We start from the raw sequence: 25,408 nt of genomic DNA on the forward strand, positions 1-25,408 counted from the left end.
TCTTTGTATGTGGTTGCATTACATTTCCTTCACTTAAAATAGGAAACTCAAACCTCTTCCAGCATGACAATGCCCCTGTGCACAAAGCAAACCCCATGAAGATATTGAACTATTGAACCTATTGAATATCTTTGGGATGAATTGTAATGCTGCCTACACCCCAGGCTTCCTACACCCTGACTTTTCTAAAAAGCCCCCTGATCGAACGAGCACAAATCTCTACAAGAACACACCAAAATCTAGTAGTACATCTTCCCAGAACAGTGGAGTTTATTATAACTGCAAATAGGACTAATTGTGGAATGGGATGTTTAAAAAGGATATAGGAATCTTATGGTCAGGTGTACATAAACATTTGTTTATCTACTGTATTTTAAGCAAATCTACCCTAATCCTGGCAACCTGCATAAGTTCAGTAAAAAAACAAAAACAAACAAAATCTGATTAAATCATTTCTCAATATATGGAACCTGGTATTTACAACTGAGCAAAACTAGAGAAAAGAATTTCGCTTACTACATCTGGTGTGCATATCCCTTTAAATATGTCCAAATTTTACTCTTTGTTTACATAATTGAAGGTGCCGCCTCAGACCGTGGCGCACTTGGACTGTGCCATTGGAGGGAGAACCTCTTAATCGGCTAGATTAATTTTCATTATATAGTAACATTCTTAACAGCTAATATAAGTTAGGGCGTATTTATATGCCTTTTTGTCTGATCACGCAATCTATGTCAAGAGTAGGAAGGCATATAGAACTATTTCTTTCGGTTTCTCCCCCGTCGCTCCCCCCACTTAAAGTAGGCGAGAGTGAGTGGTACAGTCCACCCCCCACCGTGTAGTCTAATGTTTTTCCACTTGGCAGAAAGCGCTCAGAACACCAAGTTTACTGGCTTTATTTTTGATAACGGGAAATGTTTTGTGAAACATTAGAAGTGTCCGGACCGTTTCTGATATATACGCTTACAGAGTACATTTCGTAAAGGCGAGAAACTTGAGAGGGAGCCGAAAAATGGCCGTTAGCCGCGTCCTTTGAAGTATTTTTTTTTTTGTTGCTGTGATCTTTTCCCCCCTCTAAGGATTGGAGCCATTAGATGCAGAACGAGGAGCAGCCGCTTATTCAGGTGAACAGCCTGATGTTTTCTCCGAGTCAGGAGGAGACCTGTGCACCCACCAAAGATCCGGTAAAGTACGGGGAACTCGTTGTTCTCGGGTGAGTTGTATTCCAGTTTCTCCCCCCTCCAAAATCTACTCCAGGAGGAACTTCAAGTTATCTAACCGGCGTTACCTGATCCGACACGGTGGAGATTTTCAGTAACCAGTTCCTATTCTAACGTGAACAGCACAAGATGGCTCACTTTGGCCAAAAAAAAAAAAAATAATCATATCCTTACTGAAATTACGAAAAATCGGTTTCGTCGTGAAATTCACGCGCTCACGTTATTCACGAAGCGAAACACGTGCTTTTTCCTTTCCCCCTCTTTTCCCGAGCCTGCATCAGGAATACCGCGCGCGCATCCAGCTTCCTTCTTGCATCTGCCATGATGGAAAGGAGATTTCTTTATTTCGATCTCATCGACCGACACACAAACACACACCAGCGCTCCAACCAAAACCAAACCCTCCTGCTTGAGTTTTATTTCTGCTTTTGCAGCTGTTGTTAATTTACTGTGTTGCATTACTTGGCCACGGCGGAGTCTCTTTTCCGTCACTCAGGAAGTCCCACTGAGATTCAGAGCTTCGGAGGAATTCGGAAGTCGTTTTATTCCATCAGACTTCTCTTTCCCATTTTCTCCCCTGTCATCCGCCTTAGTGTTTGTCTTTGCTTTTTCTACAACATTTCTTCATTTACAACCTCCTTTTTCAAGTTAAAGTTCCTGCATATTTTTATTATCTCGAGATCTTTACCAAATTCTTGCTTTCTATTGTGTGATCCTCAAGGATCTGGTGAATCGGGAATGTATTCACTCTCCCATGTCATAATGTTTTAATATAGAACTTATTTTGATTGCTCTGTTTCAGGCTTAACATCAGTACCAGGCTTGTTCTTGTTCTGCACACTTCTTTATTTCTGGCTAAATGTGCCTGGCACGGGACCCTGGCACACTTTGGGGAGAGGGAACGAGGCTGAAAGAGTGTATTATTGATCTGGGCACAGGAACTGTGTCTCCTCAGTCCTGCAGTCTCTGTTCATTGTCCTCGCTGGCCTGACTGGCCTTATTGATAGGGTTTTTTGTGACCCGACTAGGCTTTTTTTTTCTCTCTCGAAGCAACACCTCTGGCTGGGCTTTTTTGTTCTCATTGACTGATCTCTGCGGGTGGAACGGAGGAAAAGGGATCTCTGAGACTTTGACTCCTCCAGTGTGTGGTATTCAGTGTCCTGTGTCACGCTTGTTTCTGAAATGGTTCTAATCGCTGCCACTTGAGAAGGCTCGATTGAGTTCCACCAGTGTGAAGCGGTGACTCACGTACTACGTCTTTTTGCATTTTGAACCAAAGGTTTCACAGAACACAGTTTTAAGCAAGATTGTTTACTTCATTTTCAGCTCATCTTCTAACACATCTAAGGTGCCGATTCATTACACTAAGATAGTTCATGTGCAGGAAAAGTGTACATTTCTTTCCGGTTGTGTTTAGACTGCTTTATGTCAGACAGAAATTCCTACCGGGTTCAGATACAGTAATCTCTCTGGATTATTTAAACAACCAGAGAGATTTGTTGCCTTGTGATTTGTGGTGACAAGTGACACTGGCCCTGTGGGAATGACCCCTGACTGCAGGACAGGTGTGGCTGATCATTCCCACAGAGGGTCAGAAGTGAAAGGGTTACCATCAGCTACATAGACCTGAGCAAGCTCTCTTACTGTATATCTTCAGCCCCAGTTCAAATACAGTTGAAAACATAGAAAATGTTTAGAGTAAGAAAATTTATCATTTTAAGAAAACAAAAAGGTAATTATGAAATTGTGGGCAGCAGCATGTCTCCAAAAAGTTGGGACAGGCCCATTTTTACTACTGTGTTGCTGCATCCCCTCTTTTTTTAACAGCAGTCTGTATGTGTGGGAACAGAGGAGACCAGTTGCTGGAGTTTTGGGAGAGGAATGTTGTCCCATTCTTGCCTGATATAGGAGTCTAACTGCTCAACAGTTTTGGGTCTTCATTGGCGTATTTTTCGTTTCAAAATGCGCTTAATATTGGGGTTGTTGAAAGAACTTCAACTGGAGAAGTCTATCAGATTGAGTAACATATGCTGAGATGTGTGTAAATATGTATGTGTTTGTATGTTTGTTGTGATCTCCCCAGCCTGGCTCATGACATCGCTTGTATATGGTTATTTATGCATGTACAAATCCTTGATCAGGCAGTTTTCTTGTCTATCTTTTTATATTTTTTATATCATTACTTTGACTTTAGCAACATATTTTTGTGTTTTTATATTTATTTTTAGAGCCGTGCCCATATAAGTGGTGCAGTACAAGCTTTTATTGTCATTTCAACACAGTTTGTAGTACACAGTGAAATGAAACAACGTTCCTCCAGAACCCTGATGCTACATAAAACAACAATCACAGAAACAGAAAACACAGGGCTAAGGACTAGTAAGTGTCTTCGCCACATAAAGTGCATGTGTTCAACCTGGTGCAAGACAGTGCAAAGACAATGCAAGACAAATACACAAAACACAAAATAGCTCCGCCAGTAAACCTGTCGTAATGAGATAAAGTGAACAGTAGCAAAAATGTAAACAAAATGTGTTTATCAGTCTGCTACACGACACCCATCAGCCAATGTAGCGTACAGACAGACTTCTCAAAATCAGTAACATGCAGCGACGTGGAAAAACTCACATTTCAAGCAGAAGGAAGTGCAGCCTAAAGTCTTAACACAACACACACCTCATCAAGTAAAATTTTTATCTGCTTTTGTCCATTTGAAGACGGCAGTTATATATGCTTTTATTTCCTTTTAGGTTTTATTCTTGCCCTTAGCTAGCTGTATGTTGGTACACTATAGTTTTTTGTTTGTTTTATACTTCTACCTCTTACGATGCATTTGCCTCAACTCTGAAAGGGGAAGTCATCATAATCTATGTAAATCTTTTGTGTTTGAGCTACAAACAGGTGGGTGGTTATGGAAGGCCAAAGCTGCTTCCATGTTTGTTTTATGAATATAAAAGCCTTGCCAGATAATTGTGATGAGTGTTTTATATCTTCCTCTTTAGAACACTGACTAGTCAGTGATGTATATTTATTAAGCAAATATACCTGCATGTTGATTCATCTAAAGCAAATACTGGTGCATATACAGTGCACTGGCTTACATTTAAGAAGTGCCACTTTATTGCTTCTGTTGTCTGCCATGTTGATTTGAAGGTGTTTATTTTTTTTACTGTTTATGATTATCAGGGTTATTTTTTTAATTGGTAACGTGATCAAACTGTTCTTACTCCTGATTCTATTTTCTATTCGAAATCACCAGTAACGTGCTTAACCCGCATGACGTGGGGAATTGATTGATATGCGAAATGATCGTGTTAACTCACTGCAAAGTGTTTTGGGGGAAAATGGTTTAATAACTAAATAAACTGTGGTTTCCTGACTTTGTTCAGTCGCTATATCGTTTTCCAAAAAGCGTAGTGTTCTGAAATGTGTTGCTCTGCTGGAAACCTACACAAGATTCTGAAGGTTGTGGCCAGTGGAAATCATATCTTATGCTCTGTATTACGTGGGCAGAGCAAAAGAGGCTGTTCTCAACTCTGTTTTCCACATATGCTGACTGCTAGTTTACTCTTTTTCAATCATACAAAACTACAGTATGACTGTTTCACAGTAAGGACCTGATTAATGTAATACCCTGACTTGCTGCTAGTTTACAGGCGCGTCAGGTATTTTCAGATTGTCTCCAAGTCATTAGACTTTGCCGTTGCATAGACTAGTTTAGTATTTCTATCTAATGGTTGCCACTTTGGGGAGATGCTGACTAGTTGGATGGTGGAAAAATCAGCAACCTTGATGGGAAAGGAATGCGAGCTGATCCCAAAGAAAGCATGCGACTCTGCTAGTTTAAAAATATTCCAGTTTAGACAATCCCAGTTTTACAGTCAGCTGGACTTGTGCAGGCAAAGTGGGCTATTTCATTTATATTTACTTTGTCACTTTAATGATCTAGAGATGTGAGCAGGAATGTTTTTGAATCTGCCCGAAGTCCCATTTAGCCTCTTAGGGAGATTCAGACATTCGGTTCTCCCGCTTAGAGCTTTAAAAGGTTTCTCACGCCCGCGTGCTCTTGAAGATTTACAAAGGGCAGTGTTGACCAACAAAAGTTTAATGACTTGCATTGTGTTAAATATATTTTTTTTTGTCTTACATTATCACCACCTTCCCACTGTTTTTCATCTGTAAATACCATTGCTATTTACTGATACAATATTTAGTGCAGCGTAGTTATTCCATTTTAGTGTGAATATTATCATCTTTAATTATACCCCCTAACTATTACAATTATTAGAATATGGTGTGTATTTAAAAAAAAAAAAAAAAAAAAAGATCTGTGTCCTGGATAGCAGAGGCAGAAAGAGATTACACGATCAGGAGGCAGTTTTTAGGTCTTTTTTCTTTTGTGTTTATTTCAGGTCAACAAAGCAGCTGTTATCACAAAAATGTAACACTTGTAGTAGCAAAGTAACTTTATATACAGTGCATTCGGCTTCAATCTCGCTTTAAATGACCTAATTTGACCAGACACATCTTATTACATCTTATGAAGCCAAAATCTGAGATCTCTCTCATTCTTACACAGGTACAATGGATCCCTCCCGAACGGAGACCGCGGAAGGAGGAGGAGCCGTTTCGCCCTCTACAAAAGAGTCAAGGCCAACGGCGTTAAACCGAGCACCGTACACATCCTCAACAACCCGCAGGCCAGCAAGGTACCTTGCAATATGGAATATACCTTCTTGTTTTGGTTTTACTTCTTGGTACAGAATGAGTAGGCTGACTGACTAAGGTTTCTCTGGTCAAAAAACTTAATCATTGGTGCATCTGTTGTAAATATGCTTTCTTGAGTGAGCGTAAGCATGTTTATAACAGTTGTATGGAGGTGGTGGGAAAAATGTACTTTGACAATGAACTGATTTGGAGCAGATATTTGTGGTCAAGCGTTTTTTTGTTTTTTTTTTCTTTCCCGGCTGCACCTCTTTCTAATGAAGAAAATAAGCCAGAAATGAATAATACACAGTAACTTTTTTGGTCGTTATCTTCACATTGTGAGTGTGAAACATTTAATCTCTGCATTTTGTATGCATATTTCAGTCAATTTTTTTTTGTTTTGTTTTGCATTTGTTTGTTGATACAATCCTTCGTTTTCCACATCACTGCTATCAATCGGGGACACTGGTGACTGTCACTTGTGTCCTCCTAACTGAATGTAGCACTCTTGTTGATGTGACATGGTTTGGAATTGTAGTTTTCAGAAGCACTATATAGATAATTAGACAGACTAAGCGATTGATTGATTGATCACAAAACTTGGGCTTGTGTGTGATTGCAGGATTCCTTTTTTTTTTTTTTTTATAATAATAGACTAGCCAGAATATCAGCACTGCACAATGCTACATAACATGGTTATCTTTTAAACTACTATTAACCTGTTCAAAGGAGCAAAATAGGATTCGGACAGCTGTTTCATGTAGACCTTATTGCTGTGAAATTCCCAGCAGTGATCTCTCAATCTGTTTATTTTAACCAATAGGATTTGAAACTAGACTGTACTGGCTGCCAGAAGTAGAGGTTTGGAGTTTTTCATTCTTCTCATGTAGCTGTGGGTGTGCCAGAATGGAATGCTGTAAAAACCTGCTTTTGTGGCTTTTGGCTGGATGCCTCGGTGAAGAGGCTTTAAATAGCATCAATATGCTAATAAGGCAGTGTTGGGTAATGATGTCAGACATGGTCACCAGCCACTGTTCTCATCCAGGCCATGGTGACTCTTTTTGTTGTTGTTGTTGTTTTTTTTACTGTGTTTGGTTTGGTTCAGATATCTCTTTGTAAGCATCTGGTTACCTTATATTTGCATTAAATATAACCTTTCGATTACAAGGTGACCATTGTGACCAATACATGTCTTCATGTAGTGAATGAAAACCCATTTAAAAGGCCAGAGGGAATAACTTCTGACAACTGAAATTGTGCCGAATTATTTTTTAAATGCACTGGTTTGTTTGTTTGTTTGTTTGTTTTTCTTTTGTTTTGTTTTTCAAAGAGCACTTTTGGGAAAAGCTACACCGGTTCCCTGGAGTCTGAAGTTCTCCTGGAAGTGCTTGATTGTTTTTTTGTGTGGCACATGTCCAAAAGACCAGAACCCTCTCTTGTCATGTGGGGTTATGGGCTTAGAATAGCCATGGAATTCTGCTACTTAATTTTCACACGTAGGCATTGGTGGACCTTTTGAACCTTTCACCTTAATCTTGAATGCATCATTTTAGCGATGTCGTCTTTGCACTGAGGTCTGGCATTTTAGGCAAAATTGCTAATCGCATATTCCTGCAAGTTATTAGAATAATGTTTGAATATGCAAAGCGTGTGTGGATGCACAAGGTGACACTTTAAGCTTCCCGCAGCTGGCATGTGTTGTCCGGTTCCCCATTAGAATTATATTTCCTTGTGCACCCTCCTTATGATGCTTTGAGCTACTTACAGCATGTTTAACTATCTCGGCTGTCTCCTTAGTGTTCTGCCGCACAATTATTAGGCTTTATAATGCCTTTGTTTTTTTATTCTTAAACCGAGATGCAAAACTAAACCCAACATCTTTAAAGCTGGGAAAAGAATTTCACTGTAAAGTGTATACAGTATTTAAGACAAATTAAGGGTTGTTTTTTTTTTCCCCCGTAAACTATAGATTTAGCAGGCAGAATATTTGAATTCACATTTTTAAAATTTTTTAGCACATTACTTCTATTTGTTCATTTTTTAGCCATTATGAAATCTTTAGTGCTCAGTAAAGTTTGGTCCCAATATCTGTACATGCATTGTGAACCGTAAGGCTGTAAGGGTCTTTTTTTTTAATCTTGCCTCTTTCCACTCAATAGCCTTCTCCTATTTGACATTGTGAAACAAAAAATAACATCTCTATAGCCCTGGCACCCTCTTCAGCTGTATTATTCTAATGGTAAAGTGTTACAAAGAATAGCCATTCTTTAAACTGTTAAAAGTTGCTCAGAACTGGGCTTGCATTCAGCCAGAAGGCAACAAACTGCCACTAAAGCTCTTCATAGAACAATGTGTGTTTCTTTGGAGGTCTTTCAGTTGTGTTTTCTTTGTCAGAGTTGCATTGTGAGCTCTGCAGTAATTGATGGCTGTTGGGGCAGCTGTAAAACTACAGCTTTCTGTGACCCAAAACAGCGTCTCCTTACACTTTCCTCACAACGCATAATTGTTCAGAGATACAGTAAAGCTCAGTGCCCATGGAGCCCAGGACTTATTGTCCCTGCTCTTTTGTGTACTCCCTAGTGTACATTAGGGATGGGGATGGTGGATGGTGGACCCCCTGTGAAGCTCGAAGTGAAAGAGAACCGCCACATCCCTGCCAGTTTTCATGACTGAACCTGCATGCTAGGCTGCGTTCACAAGAATATTTTGGCATCCATCATACAATGCTGGGTTATGTGTTGCTGGTTTGTTGTAGGTGGTGATAATCATATCCCAAACAGGCTGACTTTCTGGAAGTTTGTTCTAAAAAAAAAAAAAATCGCTACGGGAATAAACAAGACATGTCCTAATGATTCAATCACCTTCAGTATTTGCTTGATCCTGGTCATTGCTGCGGTGCATATTAAGGGAACACTGGAAACATTGGTTGTGGAGTTTAGAATACACCCGTGGATGGGGCACTATGCATGCACTTTCATGTTCTCATTTACCCCTAAAGGCATTTTAGCCAGTCACCCTACTTTTAATTATGGGAAGTGGAACGAAACCGGAGAAACTGACCGTAGCAGAACATGTGAAACTCCACACACACACACAGTAACCCAAGCTCAGCACCGACTCAGGGATTCTGTAAACTGTGTAGCTAAAGCTACCCTCGGCAACACCGTCCTGCTCCTGGAAAAATCCCAAAACAAACATCCTGATTTATATTGTACTACGTCTATTCTTTTGGCTTTAAATTGCAGTGGTGAATAAAAACCTTTACAGAAACCAACCCTAAGGAACCCTGTATAAATACCACAGAGCTACCAAGATTTGCTTTGAAAATGAAGGGCTGCCACCTTTCATATCGGGCAGACTAGAAGTGGGCATATACGAGTAGAGATATATTTGAGGAGATGTTGATTTTCATCTAACCTGTAAAATTGTCTTTTATGCAGCAGCATTTCTTATTTTATTTGATTTATTTCTTCATTCTATTCATGGCCAGCTATCGTGCTGTTACCAGCACATCCTCCTCATTTGGCTTGTGGTTCACAGTGTATAGAATTGTATATCGGATAGAGGATATATGATAACTGCTAATTAGTTTTTCACCGAGCCTGTTCAGCATCTTCCGGTAACCTTCACGTGGTTAAGACGCACTGCATCTCTGCTGAACGTTTTACAAATGCAACAGCTATTAATTTCAGTGCATCGATTTGCATTGCTGATTATTTTTCAGTGTCGTACTGATGAGCATTTTGGGGTTTTTTTTACTGTGCAGATTTGTTTTGCTGCTCTTGAACACATTAAGTTGTTGATATTTTCAGTTAGAAGTCTGAGTTCTGCAGTAAAGCAGCAGTTTTGTGTAGCACTACAAAACATAACAGTGCTTATACTTTTGGGCAAATAGCACAAGCTAAGGTTGTTTGTTGGTTTAAACGGAAATAACAGCTGTAGGATTGAAGGAGTTTCTGCGAGACTGAGCAGGATTGGTCAGTATTAAGGGGATGTGGTAGCTCAGTAGGTTAAGGCGCTCTACTTCTGATTAGTGTGCAAGTTTATATTCCAGCACCACTAAGCTGCCACTGTTCGGCCTTCGGATGCGACCTTTAACCCTCAACTGCTCGGTTGTATCAATGTGAATGAATTACTGTTGGAGCAGGAGGGATTGGTCAGAAATTCTGAGAAGTTAGTCAGAAAAGTATTTACAGTAGAAAACCTGAGGAAAGTTACTTAATTCAAATACTTTTAGTTCCATGTTATTGAATTAAGTAACATTTTAACAGTTTTCTTGATCATGCAACAGCCAGGTTACTGCTGCAGTATTCCATTTTGCAGGCCTCCTACAGTAACACTGATGTTAAAGTTCCTGTCAGTAACATCCTTGTGAGGCCTCACACAATAGTACTCTATACTATTAATGCTTTTATTTAAACCTACCTAATCTGTTCTCATAAATCTGGCTGATCAGATATTCCCCATTGTTAGTGTAGTAGAGGAGTTAGTCAGATTTACTGTGGGAGCAGGAGAAATTAGTCAGATATTCTGGTCAGGACTGGTGGGAGTGGGCAGGAGTGGGATTATGGCTAAGACGCTCACTATGTATTGTGTAACAGCTTGCTCTATTGGATAGACAGTCAGCATTGTACCAAAAGTTGTTACAATGCTGTTCTTGTATTTTGTTTGACTCTGGAGAGGTGATTACACGAGGAATGCAATCATTCCACTACCCGTGGCCATCAGTAGACCATCACCAGTTGTTTTGCTAGATACCAAAATGTTATCGGTCTCAAAGTCGTCCCTGCTTTCAAGAGTGGAGTATGTGAGCATACAGGCATAAAATGCCTCGAAGTGTACTACATATGACTCCATATTTACTATACACGCTGCTGTGGCCAGACTCCTACCAACCTGTTTTTTTCTCTCTCTAACTGTTCTTTCCTCTGGTGTAGTGCACATGACCTCGATTCCACTCCCCTTGTGATGTGGAGATTTGGAAATCGCAGATTATTGAGAGAACGAGGGTGAGGAGGGAAAGGTGGCTACACTGTGATAAAAATCCCTTTCTGTTCTGTGGAAAATGCACTCTGGTATGGCTACATTTAATGAGCTCATTTGTCCTTGCCCTGGTTGATGTTAGTCAGAAAGCATTTTGTACACTGTGCTGTAGGTTACATGTCTCTTTGCTGAGTATTTGCCCCTCATTTTAATTAAATGTATAACTTGGAAATTACTGATAGTGTTTGTAAAAAAACAAACAAACAAACAAAAAAAAACCCTTCTGATGACTGTGTAAAAATGCTATGTGCATTCTTTATCTACAAATCAGTGCACTTTTACATAGTGTTCCATAGTGGCTGCTTGGAACAGTCACAGAGGGCTCCTGAATGTTATGAAAGTGTTAAATACTTTTACATAATCAAGTGACCTTATTTTATGTTCCTGGCAAATGGAATGGACGATCATGGTCAAAATAATACCAGGGAGTCCAGGAGAAATGAACGGCTTTGTGTCGGCTGTACAGAAGGCCTAAAACAATACTCTTTCACATCTGTCATTCTAGGCTTTCTTGATCGATATCTCAACTCTTGTTCACCCTGTATGGTTGCGACTGCAGTTGGAGACTAACATTGTTGCTCTTATTTTGTAGGCTGTAAACTGTAAGGGCCAGCACAGTATCTCCTACACTCTGTCCAGAAACCAGACTGTGGTTGTAGAGTACAGCCATGACAAAGACACGGACATGTTCCAGGTACAGTAAAGCACACACAGCGATGATGCAACTATATAAGAGCTAACTAACTATATTTAGAGCGTTTATACATATATATTTTTTTAATGTTCAATAAGATGATTTTTGTAGGTTTGTGGAATGTGACCTGGTGTGAAAGAGTAACCCTAGTGATCATTTTGTATACATTTTCATTTAGTATAAATGATCATGCTCACTGTTCTATTTCTATTGTGCCACAGCAATTTTCTAGTGATCGCAGTTTTTATTTTATTAATAAACAACAGCTTTTCAAACTGTTGTTTAAAAAAACCAACTGTGAAATTTTTAGACTGTGAAATGTCTGAAAGAGAAGTGGATATTTCCTGTTAACATTAAAAAAAAGAAAAAAAAAGATTACCCGTTTCTGTATAATAACTTTGTTACAGTAAACAATCAGAACATGAATTCTTTCTTTCAGTCAGGCCCACTGAAGCTCATATCACAAAGGATATAAATCCCTGATAGAACACAGCCACTGTAGCTCTGTTTTGACAAACCATTTATTGTTTTACGAACGTCCTCAGGCGATGGGGAAGTGTGTATGTTTGTGCGTGTGTGTGTGTGTCTGTGTGTCTGTGTGTGGGAGTCTAACCATGTACAAACAAAACAGACCAAAGACAAATGACCAGAAATGGAAAGTTTAAATGGGAACCAACCGGAACCCACAAAATGAGGAGAAAGAGTGCTCATAAACAGGAACTGAAGTTGGAGACTTTTTTAATTTAAGTGTTTTATTTTATTTATTTTTTTCTTACACATTTACTGAAATTTTTGGTGATGTTTCATCCCAAAATGATATACTATAATTCTTAGTATCTTTGGTCCATTCTTTAAATTCTGGTAAGATTGTCACTGTGTCTGTATACAAAATGCAGCACAAGTTGTGTTCAAAACATGTTTTTAGAGAAGAAAGAGAAGAAGTGCAGACAGTGACACACACGTGTCCTCATATCGTTTCCCCACAGTGCATTTGAATAGACTTTTTTTTATGGCTCTCATTTGTTTCGAAAGTACAAAAGAAAAGATTCTATAATAATAAAAAGTTTTATATTTGGTTTGACTGTTCTCGCTGATTGAAACGGAATCACAGCCTTCTTTTGAAATGTGTGTGTTTTTGCAGCAGTCACCACATTTTAACACACTTAGCATTTTTTCTGCTGTGAATTTAGATTGGGCGCTCAACAGAGAGCCCCATTGACTTTGTGGTGACCGACACAGTATCTGGGGGCACAGACGGCGAGGACTCTCCCATCACGCAGAGCACCATCTCGCGCTTCGCCTGCCGGGTGGTGTGCGAACGCAACCCTCCATACACTGCACGTATCTACGCTGCAGGCTTCGACTCTTCCAAGAACATCTTCCTAGGGGTAAGAGTGCACTTCCACATGACCATACACTTACATTGTCCACAAGAGAGCCTCCTGGCTACTTTTATCACTGGTATTTGAGAAAGCGTCTATCTATATATACATAAATGTCCTGGCTTGCGAAGTGTCTTCTTCTGCTGATCCAGTGGAACCTTCCAGAATAACCCGTTAAATATAGATATAAACAGAATCGGTCACGGGAATCACGGATGTCGTTGTGTCGCGTGTCTGTTTGTTTACCATGTTCGTGTATCCACAGGAGAAAGCAGCCAAATGGAAGAATCCAGATGGCCAGATGGACGGACTGACGACCAATGGTGTGTTGGTGATGCATCCGCGTGGTGGCTTCACAGAAGAGTCCAAGCCTGGTGTGTGGCGAGAGATATCCGTGTGCGGAGATGTATATACACTCAGAGAGACTCGCTCTGCCCAGACACGAGGCAAATTGGTTAGTGCTGTGAAATGTTCCATACGTTACATCACAGAAGTCTTGGTCAACTACAATGTTGTTTTTGATTTGTCTTTAGCGTATAGAGATCTAATCAAATCTCTAATATTTTGCCATTTTTTTGGCCAGATGTACAGAGAAAAAAAAAAAAAGATATATGTGACTCCTCAAGGCATATATGAGCTTCAGTAAATTAAAAAATTAAAAAAAAAACCTAAAGTGAGGTGGTAAATGTTTTTCTCTTGCCTCATTTTGATATGATTAAGAAGTGCTTCTTGAATAAATTGTAGTTCAGATTTTATTTATTTATTTATTTATTTATTTATTTATTTTTACAGAGAGTAAGAGAGAGAACTTTTTTACCCAAACCCTTGTGATTATTATTAGGTTACACTGTTTTGGTAAAAGCCAAAGGAAATTTGATAAAATGTATGATTTTGGATCTTATCAACAGAAAAATAATTTCCTGCTGAATTCACTTTTGGGTTACAAACATTAAAAAAAAAACATTCCAGTATTGGGTTTGGCTGTACAGCACAGAGTGAGTCCCCTGAATCATACTGCATTGAATTTTGCTCATGACATGATGTCTGCTCAGAGACTTCTGATTAAATTAAGTATTTCAGTGATATTTTTTTTATTTAATAAGTGCAGTGTTCATTGTGGCTGATGTGCTGGACCTCTGCATTTGATCCAGTCACTAAATTAAAATAATTGACAGTTTGAACATAAAAAGACTTTTGCAAATCAAACTAAATTGGTTTATGAAGGTGGCTCCAAGAGCTGGAGCTTTATTTTCCATAAAGCTCCAGATGTTGGACCCACCATCATAAACCGATTTGGTTTATATTTAAATGTCAACCTTTAAATAGTTGGATTACAACTAGAGAAGTCCAGAAAAAGGGCTTTTTAGGCTCTCTACCGCCCTCTGCAGGTGAAGTGTTTTTTTTATACAGTTTGCAGATGCTAGTTTCATACAGCGTTCTAACTGTTTTAATTCTACAATACAGTGGAACCCTGCTTATCGATTTTAATCTGTTCCTTAAAACCGGTCGAAATGCGAAAAGGTCGAAGAGCGAATGTAATTATCCCATAAGAAATAATGGAAAACCAATTAATCCGTTCCCGACCTCTGGGAAGATCCTTTCCCTCGCTCCACGTGGGTCGGGGTAAAAAAAGGTCGGTAAGCGGGCAATTGGGCGCAAATTTCGGTCTAAAAACTGTTTGCTAAGCGAAAAGGTCGATGTCCGAGCCGGTTGATAAGCGGGGTACCACTGTATTTTGTCAATAATAGGCTTTTTTAATATTTGAGCCCTTTGGCTTATTTAACTGAAACACAACAGAATTAGTGGCTTTATTGGCCCTTCATATTCCGTTTGCAACTGTACAGTGGATATTTGTTTTCCCATTCGGTCTCTTTTCATTAAATATATAAATGATGATATTTATCTTTAGATACCACTTAACCACAGAAATCGTTAACAATATAAAATCAACATATAAGGGAAAAGACACATGTTCTTCTAATGCTTGTAATGTGGTGAAGTTGTGCATAATGTTTCATGTATATCAATATCTTAACATTTTTTTTTTTCCTGTTCAGGTGGATAGTGAGAGTAATGTGCTGCAGGACGGTTCTCTGGTGGACCTGTGTGGTGCCACACTACTGTGGCGCACAGCTGAAGGGCTCTTTCACGCACCCACACAGAAACACCTGGAGGCACTTCGTCAGGAGTTAAATGCTGCACGGCCCCAGTGTCCAGTGGGGCTGAACACCTTGGCTTTTCCCAGTATGCATCGCTCCAGCCGGGCACTGCCCAGTATCGCCCAGCAGCAGGACAAGCAGCCCTGGGTTTACCTGGCATGTGGGCACGTGCATGGCTACCATGAGTGGGGCCACAGCTCCGAGCGTGAACCTAATGGCAAACGCGAGTGCCCCATGTGCAGGACTGTGGGGCCCTACGTGCCTCTGTGGCTTGGCTGTGAACCAGCCTTCTATGTGGACTCGGAAGCACCTACGCATGCCTTCGTGCCTTGTGGTCATGTCTGCTCAGAGAAGTCGGCCCGCTACTGGTCTGAAATTCCCTTACCGCATGGTACCCATGCTTTCCACGCTGCGTGCCCATTCTGTGCCACGCAGCTCAGTTTAACACAGGGATGTGCTAAGCTCATCTTCCAGGGCCCTGTAGACTGAGTGAGGAAGCTGAGGATGCTGGTGCTGATGCATGAGGATTGGTTTGATTTAGATGGAGCAGGGATACGAGCTGTAAAAGGAAAAAAAACAGAACACAGCAAAGAACTGTTGAACACCACAAACCATGAAGATATGCTCATATACTCAAATTCTACTTCTACTGGAAACTTTAATCTCCATCACTGTAATATCAGAGTTACCTTGGAGGTGGCAGGACTACTGGCCTTGAATATGAAGCAGACTTGTTTTTTTATTATAAGCTGTTGAATGTGTTGGCCCACAGGTATTGTATCCCAGCAGCCCTGTGAGAACACTTTCAGATGCCCTTTTGAACATTTCCTTGATACACTGATTTTTTTTAACTTTATAATGAAAGAAGCTGCTGGTGAGTGTAGTAGCCACCAAGTTATAATAATAATTCAGATTTCAGTTTTTTGGGGGATTATTTTTCCATTAATCAACAGTCTAATACAGTATTACAATTGACAGAATTTAATGATTGACAAACATTTGTTTTGTACCAAAATTTAGTTTTCCAAAGAAAATAAAATGGCTGCTAAACCTGGACTATTAAAATAAACCCTTGATGGACCCTGGGCAAAAAATGGGTCACTCCCAGGCATTTCTTGATCATGAGCAAATTCTCAAAATCGATCGAAGGGGCGTCTCATTTCTAGACAGTTAATGTCTCTGACCTGTAAGAGTTTCCTCTGATGTCTTTCCAGTCCAGGAATTTTATTGTACTGTAACTCGTGAATTATTTTTGTTGTTAGGTGAAGGAACAGTATGCAGGTCGAGTTGGTTGGGAATATTTACATCCCTGCAAGTCACATCCATACTGTAAAAGTTGCTTTAAACCAAAACCTATAAACTTGGTGATTTTGGAAATGTATCAGCTGTGAAACGAACAGGCTGCCGGCCAGTGATCAGCCGGTTTCCCACTTCTTTTCGATTCCAGGTTTCTCACCAGTGAACATTCACATACTAATAGGATGTGATCATGTTTATAATGTTGTTTTAAAATTAAAGAAACTGGTCTTCTATTTTCTTAACCTTTGTACATAGAAAGATTTTAGTTCTGGCAATTGGGGGATTTTTTTTTTTTTTAAACAGTGGTTTAAATGAGATATTTTAATCAGAAATGGGGTTATTGCATTAAAAAAAACATTATAAAAGATTTAATTCAAAACTTTCCTGTTTTTTGATGTTTTATTTTTACTTACAGATGCATTTTACTACCAGTTTACTAACAGAAGAGATCATTTATCTTGTTAACCCGATTCCAGTACTGTTACGCATTGTTTTGGTGGCAATAACAAATCATCTGGCCACAATTTAAGCGAGCAGAGAGTTTTAATTACTTTACATCTGCAGTATTCCTCAGGTTTCTCTTGTTTATTACCATTTATGACCACAGTATGGCGCTGCTGCCCAGGCAATCTGTAACACAGCTTTAAAAACTTTCTGGAGAGAAATGTCTCTGAGTGGGTCACAGGAAAATTTAAACAAATGGAGTAAACAATGGATAAAATGCTATTTTAAAGAAGTAATCTTCTCTGCTATTTATTTTCAGAAAAATGCTGTTATTTTTTACTGGGAAACAGGCTTTAAACAACCCTCCTAGACTGTGTTCTTACAGCTTCCCTCTCCCAGGCTCAGGCTATGGAACTATCTGTTTTAAATGGTTTCATGAGGCATGTATTTAAAAGCACACAAAAATGGTTTTATTTAGACCTGGTCCACATTAAGCCAAAACTGACCATTAATGGAGGTGTGTTATCCATTATATAGTCATTACCCTATTTGTCCTTTTCACATAGTTGCTCCCTACAAATAAAGGCATACTGTTTATTTGAATGACAGTGGATGCTCTAAATGTGACCTCTGGCTTCTTCTGGGAATCTGGACTTGACTTGCTTTCACCAACAACTTTTGATTAAAATGAACACTGTTTGCATTTCTGAGGGAGAAACGGCATAAATTCACTTAACTTTGCTCTGGAAATTGAATTTCTATTGTGATAAAGGAATGACAATGTATGAACGTAAGTATAATATGCCAACAGTAACAACAAAAAAAGTGCATCTTTTGCTGTATTTAAATGCGCATCATTAGTTTATATTGTAGATATGTTGACGTTATATCAGCCGATCAAACAGGATTGCATTGTTGTTTCCAAACCAAATATACCTACTAATTTAGACTTAATATGAAGAGCTCTATAGCACTCAGACTCTTTCTCTCTCTCACGTGTTCACACACACAAAGCTAGAAAGGCACAAGTGAAGACAATGTCTTGTATCCAATCCCTCCTGGCTGACACCACATGATGCCTGCCAGCTCACGAACCAAGTACATCGGAGGGATCAACACGTATGGGAAAATGATCTGCAAGCTTGCATCAGCAAACCTGACTGATATGCCAAGTTGTGACGTCGAATCTAATACGGCAATTTTTTCAGTCTGTTCCTGTATCTTTGCTTATGCATCAGTAAAGTCAGTCACATAGCTCCTGGTTTGATCCAGTCTGTGTGTAAAAGTTAACTTAGTTTTTTTTTCCTGGGTAGAGAGCACTGATCAGGAATCGATTATAAAGGCAATGGATGTAAAACAAATGATTTGAATGGACAACTCACCCTCTAATTTGGCCTACATTAATTGGTACAGTGCATCTAAGAGAGTATTCAGAGCTTCACTTTTTTCCACAATTTATGTTATGTTACAGTGTGATCCCAAAATGTATTCAATTCATAATTTTCCTTAAAATTCTACAAACTATACCCCATAATGACATGGAAGAAGTGTGTTTGAAATCTTTGCAAATTTATATTTTTAAAAAAATGGAAAAAAAACCCCACGTACATATGTTTTCGCAGCCTTTGCTCAATACTTTGTTGAAGCACATTTGGCACCAATTACAGCCTCAAGTCTTTTTGAGGATGATGCTACAAGCTTGGCACACATTTTTGGGCAGTTTCTTTCATTCTTCATTGCAGAACCTCTCGAGCTCCATCTGGTTGGATGGGGAGTGTCGGTGCACAGCCATTTTCAGATCTCTCCAGGGATGTACAATCGGCTTCAAGTATGATCTCTGACTGGGAAACTCAAGGACACTCACAGTCGTCCCATAGCCACGCCTTTGTTATCTTGACTGTGTGTTTAGGGTCATAGTCCTGCTGGAAGATAAACCGTCGCCCCAGTCTGAGGTCCAGACTGCTCTGGAGCAGGTTTTCATTAAGGATGTCTCTGTACTTTGCTGCATTCATCTTTCCCTTAATCCTAACAAGTCTCTCAGTTCCTGAAGCTGAAAAACATCCCCACACCATGATGCTGCCACCACCTGGAGGCCTATACTAGAAGCCAAACCTATAGGCTTGATTGGTTGAGTGCTGCAGAAATGGTTGTTCTTCTGGAAGGTTTTTCTCTCTCCACAGAGAAATGCTGGAGCTCTTTCAGAGTGATCATCAGGTTCTTGGTCACCTCCCTGACTAAGGCCCTTCTCCCCGATCGCTCAGTTTGGCCGGGCAGCACGCTCTAGGAAGAGTCCTGGTGGTTCTAAACTTCTTCCATTTAATAATGATAATGGAGGCCACTGTGCACATTGGGACCTTCAATGCTACAGAAATTCTTCTGTACATTTCCCAGATCTGTGTCTTAATGCAATCCTGTCTTTGAGATCCACAGACAATTCCTTGGACTTTATGGCTTAGTTTATGCTGTATGACCTTCAATAGACCGGTGAGTGTCTTTCTAAATCATGAGCAATCAACTGAATTTACCACAGGTGGACTCCATTCAAGTTGTCGAAACATCTCAAGGATGATCAGTGAAAACAGGATGCACCTGAGCTCAATTTTGAGTGTTTAAGTTCAAGTTTATTTCCATAGTGCTTTTCATAATAGATATTGTCTCAAAGCAGCTTAACAGAACATAAGAATTAAAATAAATTGTGTGTGTTTATCCCCGATGAGCAGCCTGGGGCTACTGGGGCAAGGAAAAACTTCCTAGATAAATGAGGAAGAAACCGTGTCGAGCATCTCAAATATGTCAGTTCTTGGGTGGACTGGTTGTTCGATTGTTAATATCTACAAAAATGGTCCAAGAATGGACAACTTATGAATCAGCAAATGGGCATGGGTGCCAAAGTCTCATTGATGCTCTTCTCTGATCACAAAAATAGTGTCAGTGCACACACGTTACATGATATCATATTAAATAGCATATTGTAAAATATCATTAATACATACGCTATATTAAATAATAAAATATAAAATAGTATGTTGGACTAGGTTGGTCCGTGTTGACATGATTTCATTATTAAATTACTGCAGATTCTTTAGTTCTACTTTCATCTCTGGTCTAGCAGATCCCAAAGGTGTTTTATTGGATTCAGATCCACTCTTTGGGAAAGCTACTTAAGAACACTGAACTGAATGTCATGTCATGAAACCAGCTGAGATGGGTTTTTGCTTCATGGCATGGTGCATGATCATGAAGGATGTAGCTATTAGAAGATGAAGGTATGCACAGGGTCAGATACAGTAATAAGACAAGGTGGGATATTAAGGCGATGATTACTATTAATGACTGACTGCTATTAACAGGCCTGAAGAATGCCATGAAAACATTCCCCACATTATTATGCCACTTCCATCACCCAGTCTGTTGACACTAGGTAGTTTGGGTCCATTGATTCATGCTGTTAATGCCAAATTATTTGTGCATCAAATTTTTTTTATTTATCCGACCAGGCTATGCTTTTCCAGGCTTCAACTAGTTTCAGTGAGCCTGTGTCCACTGCAGCCTCGGATTTCTGTTCTTTGCATTTCCAATTATCTAATTTATGAGACACACTTATCTGGATCATTTATAGAGCCACTTTGTTTTAATGAATTGAGCAAATAATGGTTAAGGATCTTGCTCAATGGTGCAACAGTGGCAACAGGACATTGTTGGAATTCTTGGCTGAAAGAACTGGAATCCGACCGAGTTTTCTCCTTTTGTAGCCTTTCTGCCTCAGGATTTTACACGTACGTTTTGAGATGCTTATCACAATTTTTCAGTGTGTTTTCTGAGGTTAGTGCAGTCTTTCTGTCAGTTTGAACCAGTCTCACCATTCTCTGGTGACCTCTTTCAATAACATTTTTAGAACAGAGTTTTACTGTAAAAGAGAGAGGTAGTGCTGCTTTAAAAGCATAATATATTGCCATATAGTAGCATCATTTAAAACTTTAATTATGTAAATGTAATTATATGGCAAGATTGGTAGGCGATTAATGACATTTATTTTAGCCTGCCTGAACTAAAATTAATTCTTGGAGATGTTTAATAGAGGTCTCTGAAGAGATTTATGAGACCTGTAGTTTCTAGCTGATCAGGGAAGAAATGCACAGTTCACATGTTTTGGCACGTACAGTTTTTGGTTTAATGCAGGAAACACAAACATATACTCTGGACAAAAACTGAGCTACAATTATCCCTTATTTGGTAATAAGACATAGAAAAACAGAGACGTGTGAGCCAAGACAAGAATGTCACGTATACCTAATACTTTCATCGTAAAGATCCTACAGACACTATAGGAATGTGTGTTAAGAGAAACAAGTTTGAGGCTCTCTTAATACTAATAAATAACATTCTAAATACAACCACATTCCAACTACTGCCTGGCATCCTCCAAACTACTTAATCATTTATTAGCTGTTAGGGTGTGGATTGTGATCACACCTGGCAACCACCGCTAGAAATCTTTTTATTTTGTCCTGAGGGATCCACACCTGTTGATAAACTTCTTGGCAAGCTTTCTTAAAGGAAAAAGAAGAACTTCACCTAATGTTTGTAATGTTTGATCAATCTTAATAATGGTTTTAGATTTATATTATATTCAGTTATGTCCCTCTATAAATATTAGTGATTTTAAGGATATCTTTGACTTTACACACTTTATGCTGGGGAATTAGGCGATGAGCTTTTCCTCTGTTTTCCCTTTTGCAGCTGCACCTCCCCAAGTCTCTAAAGATAAACAAGATGGTGCTGGAAGACACGGATACGGCATATATGCATATCTTTTCAAAGGCGTTAAACTTTGTTGTGTGTCTTTTGAAAGAGTTTGACCTTTATTTAACTTTGTTGACAATACTTTTGAGTTATGCCAAAAAAATTACTGCACCATGCATTGCTAAAACACGTTCCTTGCTTACGCACCTCTATGTATGAGGAATCTAGAGAAAAAGCTTGCAGTTTGATAATTACATTTTTTTATTTTTTATTTTTATTTACCATTTTAAACTGTGGAATATTACCTAAAGCAATTTGTTTGAAAGTTTTCTTTTATATTTATACACTGTACTGTATATATTTGTACTATGTCTCTGCTTTTTACTTGCACATTTTTCTTTGCTTTTGTAACATAGAAATTTCTCCACTGTGGGAAGAAAAGTCTTCTCATTTGACACAATTCTGCTTTTTTGCTGCATTAATTATTAATATTTTTTATATGCTTGCTGTGAACGCCTGCCAGAGCAAGAAGTATATTGTTATCATTTACATACAGCACAACTGATTTATAGATATACTAAGATCTTATACTAAGATCTCTCTATAATTAATTAATAATCAAATAATCAAACAGTATATGCATTATTGTACTAATATATTGCATATGTTGCATGTGTGAGTAAGAGAAACCAAAAATACACCAGCAATGCATGTGAAATGTGGTAGCTCCGTGGCTAAGGCTTTGGATTACTAATTGGGAGATCAAGGATTCAAGCCCTACTATCACCAAGCTGCCACTCTTGGGGTCCTTGAGCAAGGCTCTTAAACCCTCTGTGTTCCAGGGGTGCTGTAACATGGCCTTGCACTCTGACCCCAGGTTCCTAACATCGCTGGGATATGCTAAGAAATAATTCCACTGTGCTGTAAAGTACATATGACAAGTATAAAGCACCTTTCTTTCTTTACTTAGTAAATAATATCACCACAGACACAGTTAAACAAAGGCAAGTCTCAAACCGCTTGATAAATGGGTAGAGTGTAAGCTCGAAAGTAGCGTACAGTGCAATTGATTTGTGATAGCATTTAGAATTTTTTTATTTGTTTAAGTATGTGTTATCAATGCCCAAAATCTACAGTACCAGCTTATGCTTCCATATTTTCATACTAATACAGTAAGTGTCAAAAATGGCATAGCTCTTATTGTCTTTGCGTCCCTGTGTCCTCTGGTGCAAGTTGTTGCATTACAGGTGATGAGAAGCTGCGAGCCAAATGGAGCTCGCGCTGTTTACCTCCTTCACCCGGCATGAGAGCAGGAACACGATAACGCAGATGATCGCCTGTGAATGGGAGATAGTAAAACTCCCTTCTGCCGACACACCACACGCACACACACACACACAGATGCAGTCTTTGCTTTCCTCCCTCGCTCTTCATTTAGTAAACTTGGCAGTCGTCTTTAATCTCGTGGCAAATTGGAGCAGTGGGGGAGTGTAGAGAGTGCTGTATGCATGTCATTAATTCCTCACTATTTCTGTCTGGCGCAATTAGTCACTGTTTGCTGCTGAAAATGCGCCATTAATTATGTGCGCCTTCAGTGCTGAGGTTCAGATCACAGCGACACAGTGAACCCACTGTTCCACACTGCACTCACCTGCGTAAAGGACGATTCAGCTCTCTGTTGAAACACATAGAAATACTGTTCACGCCCATGTGTTGCTGATTTATTGTACAACAGCATTAGAATGAAGAAAAGGCACAAAACTTGTTAACAGAGTAGGAAGTACTGAGCATGAAACACGTGAAAAAGGGAGCATGAGATCTGTGAGCACAATCCACTTACTTAAACTGATATACCAATGAATTGAACTGCATTTACTCTCTAATGCAATGGAATTGTCTGTTTGTATGCATTTAATTTGCTTTTACATGACACTGAGCTGTTGGATAGTCCGTTCTCTCCTAAAAGATTACTGGATTTATTTAGATAGATGATAGACAGATAGACAGTTTCTCCACATAATTTCATTGCATTTCTCATTGGTGTAGTTAAATCAATCCCTTAAATGCAGTATCCAGGAAGGTGCAATATCTAGAATGAAAGACATATGATTTCTTCTCCGTTTCATGTTGCTTCTCAAAATGGCATAACAAACGTGATGGAGCGCCAACTAGAGAACACATTATCATTAGGTTCCTGTTGTGTTGGCCAAATCGAATCCTCTTATTTTAATTGGCCTCCATTAGGTTTTCTGCTCAAGGCAATTCCAGCTGGGCCTTGTTTTTATTGCTGCATGTACACCAAAGAAAAGCTCCAAAAATATTGATCACAATCATCTTAATCTTTAATGGTTTTAATTGCAGCTTGCTGTTCAAACCACAAAGAGGTAAACAGGCCTCAAAGTTTGACCAACATGTATCTCTTTATCTATGTTAATTTATGTATCAGGTCCAGTTTGTATTCTTCTGTTCTAGCACCATGCGGATAAAGATGAGGATGACTTTATAGTTCTTGTGATGATCTTGTTTGAGCCTGTGCTGATCTGAGTTTAAAACAGGGGCACATGATGATACGGCTTTTGGAAAAGGTCTTCATATTCCAAGAGTGACTCTCCTTTGTGTTAAAATAATGAGCCTGTTTTTCATAATTTAAACACTAAGCAACATATAAATAGTCTGAATGAGACACTTGTTAGGGGCTGTTTATTGGAGAAAAAAGAATGAAAGTCAGTGGGAGTAAGACAGAGTACATGTGTGTGTATGAAAGGGAGGGCAGTATTGTGGTGTGGTTGTAGGTAGAGGAGGGGGAGAAGGTGGAGGAGTTCAGGTACCTGGGGTCAACAGTGCAAAGTAATGGAGAGTGTGTTAGAAAAGTGCAGAAAAGAGTGCAGGCAGGGTGGAATGGGTGGAGAAGAGTGATAGCAGGAGTGTTTTGTGATAGAAGAGTATCTGCGAGAGTGAAAGGGAAAGTTTATAGGACTGTGGTGAGACCTGCGATGTTGTATGGTTTAGTGACAGTGGCATTGAGTAAAAGACAGGAGGTGGAGCTGGAGGTAGCAGAGCTGAAGATGTTGAGGTTGAGGGAGTGACGAGGATGGACGAGGATTGGAAATGAGTTTATTAGTGGGACAGCGCATGTAGGACGTTTTGGAGACAAGGTGAGGGAGGAGAGATTGAGATGGGTTGGACATGTGCAGAGGAGGGACATGGGGTATATCGGTATGAGAATGCTGAGGATGGAGCCACCAGGAAGGAGGAAACGAGGAGGGCCATGGCAGAGGTTTATGGATATGGTAAGGAAAGACATGCAGGTAGTTGGGTTGAAAGCGGCAGATGTAGAGGACAGGGGGGTATGGAGACAGATGATCCGCTGTGGTGACCCATAATGGGAGAAGCCGAAAGAAAAAAAAGAGGAATAGCAGGTAACATTGTGGTCCAGTTATTAACATGTAATATAGCTTTTACAGTGCATTAATTAAAAAATACAAAAAAACACTTAAGTAGTTGTAAATCAGAATGCTCACAGGTCAGACATGAACAAACTTATCAAAGGGGCTGATAACCCAGTAATAATAGTGCTTTATACCATAATATTATCGTCACATATCTTACAACACAATAAAAACCCATCAGAATGTTGAACCTATAAAAATAGATGAAAATTTAAACATGAAACAAGAAACAAAACAGCTCTGCAATTAGCAGCAAACTAAAGATGCT

At 39.3% G+C, this 25,408-nt stretch overlaps 1 protein-coding gene across 1 annotated transcript; it reads left to right on the forward strand.

Moving 5' to 3' along the window:
- Positions 1–833: 833 nt before the first annotated feature.
- peli2 (pellino E3 ubiquitin protein ligase family member 2) lies at positions 834–16,886 on the forward strand. The gene is made up of 6 exons (XM_046855690.1): positions 834–1,213; positions 5,800–5,929; positions 11,563–11,664; positions 12,855–13,052; positions 13,312–13,500; positions 15,104–16,886. The coding sequence occupies exons 1-6, from the start codon at positions 1,095–1,097 to the stop codon at positions 15,692–15,694; spliced, it is 1,329 nt and encodes a 442-aa protein (XP_046711646.1). The 5' UTR covers positions 834–1,094; the 3' UTR covers positions 15,695–16,886.
- The last annotated feature ends 8,522 nt before the right edge of the window (positions 16,887–25,408 follow it).

This window comes from Silurus meridionalis, chromosome 8, assembly GCF_014805685.1.
Source record: "Silurus meridionalis isolate SWU-2019-XX chromosome 8, ASM1480568v1, whole genome shotgun sequence".
Lineage (NCBI taxonomy): Eukaryota > Metazoa > Chordata > Actinopteri > Siluriformes > Siluridae > Silurus > Silurus meridionalis.